Below are 11,143 nucleotides of genomic sequence, written 5' to 3'. Positions count from 1 at the left end.
TGTATAATCTAAATTGGTGACAGATTCGCTATTGACGATAAATATTTCAGTAATTTCAAGTTTTTTTTTTGCAAATTGAAAAAAAAAAATGATGAGATATAAAATCGAAATTTCAGTAACTCGTCATGTTCAGTAAAATGTTTTATAAAGCAGAAAATCTTAAATCTAAAGCATCAAGCAAGTCCCTTTATGCAACTTTATAGGGCATTAAGCTTTTAATGTTGATGTTTTTGTCCAAAAGTATTGAATATTTTCAAAAAACATTTTTAGATTTCTCCATAAAAATCTAGATGTTTTCAGATTATTTTTTTGGTAAATCTAGATGATTACTAGGAGAAAAAAATGGCAACTATGAACTTGCATCATATTAATATTTATTTTGGAAACGTTGTACCAATTTTCTATAGTAATTAAAGACTAGCGATTAGGAATATATTTAAACATGAAGAAAATATTTTCCAAATTAAAAACTGAGGCGAAGTTTGCCGGGGCTGGACAAGGCCATAAACTTACTGAGGATACCAGGTATAAAAACAATATATTTTACAATAAATTATATTAAGGTAAAATAAAAATTTGTGGTCCTAAAAATACACACGTTTATATAATGTCATAAAATAACTGTATTATGTTTATAAAAATATGAGACGATTTATTTTTCGTTTTTTAATGTAATTTTTTTTAAATGCAATGGAATTAAAAAGGTAAACCTATATGTTACACTAGCAGGGTGCTCTTTAGACCTTTGGTGCACCCCCAGGTTGGAAAGTATGGCCAGATAAATCCCCCACGCAGTTTCCCGCTGCGGTCAATGGTCATAGCCACGCATTTCATGTAAAGTCAACACAAAATGCGTTCAGTCGCATAAAATCCCTCAAACGCGCTAAACTTTTGTCGCGCTAACGGTTTTCAGTATAGTAATCCATTTTCAGCCGTGGTAATTTTACAAATAACGTTATTCAGGTCGCACAAATTGAGGCAAAAATGTTATTACAGCAGCGCAATTTCAAGCTGCAAAGTCCAAAGTTTCCAATCCGGGTGCAACATGCTCCCCGATTTTTCTCTTCGAGATCTGTCATACCTTACTTTACATGATTTTTAAATGTCCTGTCATTTCAACTTCCAATGAATTAACAAATCCTGATTTTATACTCACTATGCCAAAGCTGTTTACTAAAGAACACTTAAGCAAAAATCAGTAATATATTTTGGTGTTGCCGCAGAATTGTTGTTGTACAATTAAATGGGTACCGCTGAAAATTCTGCATCAATTAAACATAGAAAATATTACCAGTAATCTATAGCAAAAAGTTTCAGAATACAGTTAAATTGAGAATTATTATTTTTTTATGTTAGAAACCACCCAAGCACATCTCAACGGCCGACATCATCTGCCCCGGTTCGGACACAGCCTATGTCATCCACACAAGCGCAAGCAGGCTCTGCTGCCCTCGCTCGATTCGAGAAAACATCTGGTGCCCAAAAGACTGTCGTTCCAAAAGTTATTCGTCAACCTAGATCGGTACTGTTCTTCTTTTTGTGTAGAAACGAGTACAATCTAAAAACATTTTATAAAACAACCCGAGTGTACAGCCTGAAAATACCATAATTTTTAACAATCAATCTATTTTGTAAATTTATTATGGATAAAGTTTAGTACAATTATTGAATAAAACTGCTGTTCAACATAAAGGGTAATTACTTTTAAATACAAAGTTGGTGGCAACCGACAGTAAGGTTTTTCACAATAAATTTTGGCTCACAAAAGATTTGTATATTTTTCACATATTTTCCTTTATTCATCAACCAGACCACCTTTTATTACTTTCATACCTCAATTATAAAGATCCCAAAAATACCAGGACAAATGCTAATATTATGAAGAACATATTTTATAACACCTTGACACTTGAATTTCCTAAAAACTTATGTATGTTTTTTAAAATTTTTGATAGAAAAACTTTTTTAACTTTACAAATAAAAGTAGAACTCTTTTCTTAACTGTGTATAATGATTTCCTATTTTCAGAGAGATGAAGCTGGAAGTTCGCAAGATCAAGTAGAGCAACAAAAAAGTGGTAATTTTGTTTGCATTCTGTATTACTTTCACTGGCCTAAAACATAGTTGCTACATAATTGTATGACCCATGTTTAAGATGTGTAAAAGTACTCAGAAACGTGTAAGTTCTGCGGTTGTGTTTTTTTTTTTTTGTATTTACTGTTGTACTTTACATTTCCGTTTAATTGAAAATTTTAATTAACACTTTTTGCAGCCCCAGCAAAGTCACATGTTGAAGATTCTGTTCGATTTCATTCCCCATTTACAACAGAGGTTTTCAGCAGAGGCGATATGATGGCACATGTCCATCAATACTTATTACAGGTTTATACCGTGCTACATACTTACGTGTTTTTTGTTTTGCATGAGCTAATTAATTAGTTCATAGGCATCATTTAGAAAATTAGACTTTAAAAATTTCCAACATAAAATGTTAAATTTGTTTACTTGATTTTATAATGCAGCCAACCTCTGTGAACTGCTTGTAAACATTAAATGTTCTGTTTATTAAAATAACAATTTTTAAATGCCCTATAAAGTAATTTAACAATGTTAGTACAAATAATATCCAGACAATTTCTTTTATATAATGTAATAATTTATAATTACTTGTTTTAACATGTACACACAAAACTTGTGTAACAAACCTATAAAACTGTAAATAAATAAAAAAATAAATAAAAAAAGTGGACTTTGCCATATATGATTTAGTGCCATTCACTCACTTATTACACTACTTTTGTATATTACTTAAATTGATAATAACCTATTGGTTGAGTGGCACTGAATTAGTGCTTTGAATAGTTTAAGCCTTACGGCTTAATACTTCAATGACCAGTGCTAATGCTTAAAATGAATTAGCAATTTTAACAGAACTTGGGAGCAAATGGAATTGAGTCTTCAATATTGATGATGAAAATGTTAAATGGAAATCCTTTGCAAGTTCAAGCCGCAATTGATACAATAAACAAGTATGTACTTTGAAATAAATTACCAGCCATAATTCTAAAAATACTTTGTTAAATCTGGCCCAATGTACGTAATGGTATATAATTTAAATTCAGCTATTTGGCTAAATGTCACAATTGAAATGTAAACTGCTTGCCCATTATGATACTTCTGCCACTTTAAACAGAAACGAGCTTTTGTCATAAGCTTGTAATTAATTTTAGCTAAGTAATTTGAACAAACAAGTCATAACTAGGCCTTTAATGTGATGTCAGATTAGCTCTTCATCGCATACTTTAATTGCACCTAATAATACTGTTTTACTTGAATGTAACATGTCTTTTTTGTAGGGTAGTTTGTATATCTCCTGATCAAGTAAATTAAGAAAGTTCTGTTTTTATTTAAACCACCTATTTAATTGCAAATAATGCCAATTTCTAGTATGTTAGAATTCCAACAAATTTTGGAGCACATTGGTTGGAGAGAAAGACGTAGTAAGAATATCGAAGCCAATACAGAAGACGGTACAATCAGTGCCTTCTCACTATGTTGAAAAAATGAGATATTCGAAACGTTTAAAAGGCTAACTACTTCTGTATGAGCTTTAATATACTGACTACGACAAACAATTTATTTATGTTAAACTAGTTTCGTATGAAGTATTGCCGTATTTCTAACAGGTATATAGGAAATGTATTAGCCCATCCAGATGAGGAAAAATATCGCAAGATTCGGCAAAACAACCGGATATTCAACGAACGAGTGGCACCTGTCAAGGGCAGTGAAGAATTCCTGGAGGCTTGCGGTTTCAAGCGAACACTTGATGGAACAGGTAAGTGAAAAACAGGGGAAGACGATGGTTATTGTGAAAAAACGTAGATTTGTGTACTCTCCTCACATTCTAATTTGTCTTTTATGTGGTCCAAAATGTTTGGAGGCTGTAGTAAGACGTAGGACTGGGTTGCCACAAAGTTTTTGAATAAGCTTGTGTATTGAAAGTCTTTAAAAAAAACTATGTTTTTTTGACAAACGTCTGTTAACAGTCTGAGTTTATTTTATATGCAGCTTTAAGTTATGTGTTACGTAAGATCAGTCGAAAAAAAGCATTTTTTAACCTTGTTTAAGTTGTGTTGACCATGGCACTTATACTGCTTGTTTTCGAATTGAATTAAAAAACGTTGAGCGATCTAATTTCAGGTCTTTGAAAGGCTTAGCAATTTGTGAACGTTTCAAATTCTTTTTTCATTTTTATCATGGTAGAGAAAGCACTGCCTCAAAGTTTACTTAACTTTCTTATATATACTTTGCATAATACTTTAAACCACTTTTTTGACCATAGTAAAAATAAACCTACTTCTGTATGAGATTTGATATTTCTTTAATGTCGCTGCTGTGTTTTTTTTTCTCGATATACCTTTAGTCACTGACTATAGTGAAGCATGCTTTTGCATACAGACTCCTTCGTCAGTAAATTCAATGAAATTGAAACCGATTTACTTAAAATACTATTTTGCTCAGAGGAAATATATTTCGTTCTCGAGCTCGTTGACATTGAGTTGCTCAAATCGCATCAAGAAAGGCTCTCCAATCTGCAACCGCCCGAGTTTAAGCTCTTCAGGGACGCTCAGGTAAAGCAGCAAAATGCACATAGGCTCAGCAAGTTTTACAATTCATTTATTTACGACTGGCAAGTTTTAGTTCCAAATTTTTTTTTTATGAACAAGTTTTTCAAAGCAAGTTTAAATTTTGCATTTGCTCATTTTACCTTTAAAATTGCGAAATTTATAAGTGACCAAACTTTTTATGGACAAACTTTTTCAAACAGTAATGCCGAACCTCAGTGTTAATTGTAAATACTTCTTAAAGACTCTTTCAATAGAGGTTTAAATCAAAAGGCACTCGACACAGAATGTTTTCTTTTGCATTTGATCATGCGAAATTTATAAGTGACCGGTGATTGGCACTTACCCGATTTACTTGGTATAGGTCTTGATTCCCAATGCCGACAGCACCTACCAAGATTTGCCGAAAAGTTTCTTTTCTTTAAGCTCCGACGAAGTGAAACGTGAACAACTAGCAAGGTAAGCAAATCAACTTGTGTAGAAAACCACATCGTGTTAAAAGAAAACATCTAGGATCTACTGTGAATCGACACTGTGCAGTGTTGTTCAAAAAAATGCGTAAATCGTAAACACCAATATCACATTATTTTTTCACCAATATTGTTTAGTTGTTTGACTTTGTTGGGTTGCAATTCTATTAATTTACGGCTGTGCCTTAGTGTAGTTTTTTGTCGATTGAATTTTTACTTTTATCAATCCAACTTTTTTTTAAGGTAAATTTTTTTTTCTATGTTTGACACAAATTGGCATATTGTCACCACCGGTCCCTGAAAACTAACCAGGGATGCCCGATACTTGACCATTGATCCGATACCCGATATTTTGAACAAAAAGTTTTGCGATCCGATCTGATACCAATGACGTCATGACGTTTTTTAACTTAAACTTCGCTACAAACAAAATTGTTTAAATAAGAAATGTTCGAGGCTAATTTTTCTCAGGTTTTTAGGTCAGAAAATTTTCGGCAATTTTGAGAAATTAATTACCATCAGTTGTTAACCTAGACAGTGTTTTTGAAAATACCTTTCAAGGTAGCAATTGTTGGGTGACACACCAGGGCTAAAACATCTGTATTAATTTAGTGTCGGATCGGCTCCGATCCTATATTATTGGATATCCCTAAAACTAACGACAAATAACGTTTTGTTTTACGGCAACAATGCAGTTAGGTATTATTTCTTCAGTCTTTAACTTGATACCGCAAACAAAAAAATACCGACCTAAAAACTGTCAAAAAAGGTCTGATGGTCTACATTAAAAACCATGATGAACTCTGTTTTGGCAGGTCTCACAATTTGGAAGTGAGTCGACAATTGCGCACCAAAGCGATGAGAGAAGCGGGAAAGACGACTTACAACTTCCACTATTCCATGATCAGGGTAAAGTTTCCCGACGGCCGAATATTGCAAGGTAAACCTTACAAAGCATCTTGTACTAATGTGGAATATTTTAATGTTATTTGTAGAATTTGTGTATTTTATAATGGGTCCAGGTCCTTTTTAGTCTGGTATTGTTTCCTAAATTCTTTCCGTTCAACGAAACCAGTAGTTTATCAAAGTTTTTAGCTTACGGTGTGCTAAAAAAATCGCGGTTAACTTTCTTTTTATCATCACATAACATTATTTGACATTTCTAGCTTGATTATCACGCTTACTGCAAGACAAGGAGTTAGGTGTAAATACAACTACATCATCACGTATGTTGTTGGTAGTGTACAGCCATTGCCAACCTGCCTATTTGTTATATAAATGTGGCATTACGGTTCGGAATTTGTATTGAAGTAGCAACAACGCCATTTTTTTTTGTTCACATAAAGCATTAAAACTTTTCTGTTTTTTCTAAAAAAGATACAGACCCTTTTTAAGTGTCGAGCAGGCTCTGTTGATTGGGCCGCTTTGTCGTTGATTTAAAATTCACGCGCATGCGCAGGAACGTTCGCGGCCGACGAGACGGTCGGTGACCTTTTGACCTTTGTTCGCAACAATATCAACGTCGAATGGGCAGTGTTTGCACTCAAGACCGCCACAGGGGAGACGGTACAAGACGAGAAACTGACGCTACAAGAAGCAAAGCTAGTAAGGGAATTCCCTTTTATCAGGAGTTTTCAAATTTCGAAACGGTTTTATAAAAAAAATTTTCAAAATTTGGTTCTAAATTTTGTACAATTTATTTTGCCTTATTTTGGACTCTTCGATTTGATTTATGACTTATTATAGAATGACTAACCTCTGTTTAAAATAACTGACCTTGTTGTTTAAAAAAAATTGGCTTGTAATTACTGTAGACAAGATAGGTTATTATCTGTTATTTTTATCGATTTTTCGAGTTATTATCGATTTCACTATTCGTATTTAAATTTTTTTTTTTTTTTATGAAAAATATTATATTTTACCGAGAGTACTTGAGGTTTATTCCATCAATATTTAATTGTAAACACTTTTGCGCACACACTTTTAGGTGCCCACCATTGTTTTAAACCTGATTTGGAACGAAGAGGTCTTCTCTGAAGTTCAGCAACAGCAGGGAATCACGCTTGCGCTCAAAGACAAGACGTCGTGATAGCTTCAAACACTGAATTCCGATCTCCATCTGCCGTCCATCTCGTTTATCAAGCATTTGACCTTCGCTTACTTCTTATTCGTACTTGTTGTCATCTCTTGTGGTCGTTGATAAGTGAAATGAGCTTTTAAATACTGCCGTCACGGATTGCTGCTTGCTTTGTGGCGTCATGAGTGCACGCGAGGCCGGTGTGTGACGTAACAAAAAGTGTCAGTTTTAATTCGCGACGTCGCGAATTTTGCGCTGTAATAGAGAAATTTTGTGATTTCGACACACTTCGAAATTATGTGAATTTATTAGGGTTTTTTCGCAAAATGAAATTAAGTGTGGCCTGAGACAAGCGTGCAATCTATGTCGCTCGTTTATGCAATGGTGCAATGCACAAGCAAACATTACATGTATTGGGGCATCCTACAAAAACTGTTCACCAATTTCAATGTAAAGTGGTGCCTATCACGTTTCGCTTTTGAAAAGCTGTATTTTCTGCCAATTTCACCGAAATTTGTTAACTTCTAGAAAAAAAAGTGAAATTTAGCTTTTCAGAGAATAAAATTTGCCGGATGTAAAACTTTGTCGAAGTCGTGACGCCTTCAAAATGTCTCGAAATCGTATTTTATTAACTTTGTTGTTTTAGTTTGTCAAGCAGCTAAGTATTGGCAGTGTTGGCTCTTTGTATAAATCAGGCTGGGGCAGCCTAAATGGAGTTTACTATATAACAGTAAAAAGCAGCGAGTCGAACCGAACCAAAACCCAAACCGGAGTCTTATGAACCGGATTTTGGCTAATTATATCCGACCCTGAACCGTTTTCAAATAAATTCAAGGAGTCGAACCGGAACTGAACCAATGTTTGGGGGTCACTTGAACCTCACCCGAACCCAAAGCGGTTTATATAAATCAAAAACAGCTCCTCTGGTGATTGTAATTGTTAACCAACGTTTCGGCAACCTATACAAGCCGCCTTCGTCAGGGCGAATGACACTGAACGCATTTACTCCAGCATGAGTTAAGTTGTAATCAGTTCATCAGTGTATAACAAAGTCGACTTGATAAGGTAAAATGGTTTAGGCCTACTTTTTACCATGCTTTTTGTTTAAAGTGATAAATGGAGTGTTAACATACATAAGGGCTGTTCCATATAAACTGGAAATGAAACGAATCCTCAGGAAAAAGCTTCATTAAGTAAATGCCTTTTTGATTTTTTACTTCGGGGAACTCATTTTAAACATCGAATTGCATTGCGTTATCAGATTTTTTTGTGTGTTATGCAACTCCATAAACCGATTTTGAAAACAATTTCCCGACCTGAACTTTTTAACTGCTCCAAACCAAAACTGGACCCTGAAAAAAAATTTGAACCTGAACCAGAAAAGTTACACGAATAAACTTGCTGATAAAAATATATATGTAAAATTCAATTCGTGGTATCTGTTGCTGAACTTACCGACAGCTTATTTTACGGTTTTAGCCTGCACTGAACAAGGCCTTCAAAATAGTGATCTGTAAATACTGGTATATGCTTGCCGTTTAATAATTTTTTTCGAAACTTGTTTTTTAAACCAATACCGAAAATGTTGGGACAAAATTGTGATCGTCCTATCCCGTAGCAATGCTTTTATCGTAGTCCCAATATGAAAAATGAAGAAAAAGTATGTTAACCAGCGAAAAAGTATGTTAACCCAATATAATATCCCCAATTAGATACTACAGAAATAACCACCTTGCAAGTGAATATTTTATTACAATATAAAAAGCCAAATAAAACGCCCAAATGTCCAGTTTATAGACAAGCATAAAATATTATAAATTTGATGATAATAATATTTTTTTAACTGTTATTGGCTGGGTGCAATCATCTAATCTCAATTTCGTTGCGCTTTGTTAATGTTTTAAGTTGGATCCACACTACTTAATGTATAAAGTAGAAAACAGAAAATAAATCGAACTAAAAAACTTCTTTGGAATGTGTTTCAGTTCATCTATTTTATTAGTTCATTTTTATAAGACTATAGTTCCCAGACTTTTTGACCCATACCACCAAGATTTTTTTACTATTGCTACGCCCCACCTGTTTTTCAAAAACATTATAAGGCCAATAACCTCAGGGTGAATGACGTCGAACGCCTTACAACTTATATTGAAACATAAAAGAAAAAGAAAAACCGCAAGCAGCAACACGGTTAAGCAAAACTTTAATTGCCAGAAATATATTTACAAAACAATTCAATTAATTATTTTTTTGCAAAACCTCTAAACCAAGCGAAATAAAGTCAAACGTCTGAAGCAGAACTTCAGAAAACGAGCTGAAACCAAATTTAAGCCGTCCGGTTGATTTACTTACTAATAATGACGCCGCTGATTTACCGAGTGACGCAGCAACGTTTTGTCTGTGAGATCACAATACGAGGAAATGATTGGCGTGCCTGGCGTGCTTACTACAGAGTCGCTATAGTATGCAGTGATGGCGATTGCATAACATGTCAAACGCTTACAGTCAGGTATAAACATATTGATCAGCGGCGTGATATATCAGTCCAGTGTTGTGTTTAATCATGGCAGTTGTACTGACACAGTCACCATTTCAACTTACACAGGACATTTCGAAATCAACAGTAATTGAATGGAAGCCAGCTGCCATGAAGGTAAGACATTACACGTTGCTATTTGAAAGGATAACTTTTATTATCGTTATAAACCAGCAAACGTGCTATGTTAGGACAAGCAATTTAGTTTTGTGGGAGTTGCTGGTATAGAAACAATAGGGAAATATATTCAGTTGTTTTAGTACAATGTCCATTGTTATCAGTAAAGTTTTGTCTGTATGCAAATAAGTATCTGGAGACTTTGCTGTAAAAGTTAGTCAGTAAAAGATTTGTTATTTCTTAAATCGAAAAAATTCTACCTAAGGCAGCAGCAAGTTTAGATTTGGCAGGACTAACTGTTTAGCAGCGTCGTTTGTCAGCAAGGTCACACGGCTATATTTTACTGTGACGATTTGAAATTGAATTCCCTAAGGGGCGAGTGCCCATGCTGTCAATTATATTATTTTGTGGACTGTAATAACATACAATCACTGACAGCCTTAGCTAGCACAGGCAGAGTTTAGCGTAGGCAAGTAAACAAGCCTAAAGCGTAGATTATATTGTTATGAACAGACGCCATTGTCGTCTAGTGTGAGCTACTATTGTGTGAAAACGTGGAAATTTTCATTCGCGTTTTCCTGTGTAAACGCCAGATCAGCTGGAGTTATACCGCGTTGTCTGTCAATATTTCGCGTTTGTTAGCTGTCTTGTTATTATTTCTGTGGTTGCGATTGATTGATTTTCGGCGTTCGGGAAATTGCCATGCTTTCTCTTAACTAACTGTTGTTACATAACAGTTACGCCTGGTATTTTGTGCGGGCTTCCTGTACTTGAATCATTGTAGTATGCGCCCTTATATCAACTGGGTCGCACTGTTTACTTGTTATGTTCTGCATCCTATTATAGGCGTAAGCTAGATGCAGCATAGCTTCTTGCACCAATTTCCGCAATGTATCTGTATAGCCAACGTCATAGCCAACGGCAACTTTGTCCGTATTGGCATCACGTATTCTTTTAGAGTTGGCTTACACCAGTGGTGAAAGTTAGCTGAAACAGTTTTAAACGGCGTTTCGGTAAATTAATCATTGCCAGGACGGTGTACCAGTAAAATATAATAATGTCCTTTTTCGACGAGGCCTTGTCCCAAAGCTAAGTTTGCCTATTTTAGCTACATATTTGTGCACGACATCGAATGCTGAGCCTGTTTGTTACTCCCTTTAAATCAGAGGTTCTTAAACTGGGGTCCATGGACCCCTTGGGGGTCCGTGAACTAGTTTTAGGGGGTACATGAAGGCCTAATTGAAGAACTAGTGTATACCGGTACTTAGAAGTAATTAATTTTTTTAAAGAAAAAAAAAATTAAATTTAAACAGTT

General features: G+C 34.7%; 2 protein-coding genes across 2 annotated transcripts in view; both read left to right on the top strand.

Moving 5' to 3' along the window:
• Positions 1 to 341: 341 nt before the first annotated feature.
• Positions 342 to 7,741, top strand: LOC146161594 (UBX domain-containing protein 6-like). Its single transcript, XM_083384772.1, has 11 exons — positions 342 to 525; positions 1,357 to 1,522; positions 2,029 to 2,077; positions 2,273 to 2,382; positions 2,932 to 3,029; positions 3,687 to 3,838; positions 4,525 to 4,634; positions 4,993 to 5,087; positions 5,914 to 6,038; positions 6,558 to 6,703; positions 7,086 to 7,741. Exons 1-11 carry the CDS (start codon positions 443 to 445, stop codon positions 7,185 to 7,187), a joined length of 1,236 nt encoding a protein of 411 aa, XP_083240898.1. The 5' UTR covers positions 342 to 442; the 3' UTR covers positions 7,188 to 7,741.
• Positions 7,742 to 9,791: 2,050 nt separating this feature from the next.
• Positions 9,792 to 11,143, top strand: part of LOC146161593 (protein phosphatase 1 regulatory subunit 3G-like) — a 33,298-nt gene continuing 31,946 nt past the window's right edge. Inside the window, exon 1 of the mRNA XM_083383991.1 lies at positions 9,792 to 9,828. Within this exon, the coding sequence (XP_083240117.1) occupies positions 9,807 to 9,828 (22 nt within the window). The 5' untranslated portion in view covers positions 9,792 to 9,806. The remainder of the gene's footprint in view (positions 9,829 to 11,143) is intronic.

This window comes from Ascidiella aspersa, chromosome 3 (genome assembly GCF_963924565.1).
Source record: "Ascidiella aspersa chromosome 3, kaAscAspe10.2, whole genome shotgun sequence".
In the NCBI taxonomy this organism is placed as follows: domain Eukaryota; kingdom Metazoa; phylum Chordata; class Ascidiacea; order Phlebobranchia; family Ascidiidae; genus Ascidiella; species Ascidiella aspersa.
This window is presented reverse-complemented; position numbering and strand designations above follow the sequence as displayed.

What these genes read in the sequence shown, in the direction of transcription:
- LOC146161594 (XM_083384772.1), top strand. Translation starts at nt 443, where the DNA reads ATGAAGAAAATATTTTCCAAATTAAAAACTGAGGCGAAGTTTGCCGGG. An exon ending in GCAATTGATACAATAAACAA is followed by an intron (nt 3,030 to 3,686) that starts GTATGTACTTTG and finishes TATTTCTAACAG; the next exon opens with GTATATAGGAAATGTATTAG. An exon ending in GCGAACACTTGATGGAACAG is followed by an intron (nt 3,839 to 4,524) that starts GTAAGTGAAAAA and finishes TATTTTGCTCAG; the next exon opens with AGGAAATATATTTCGTTCTC.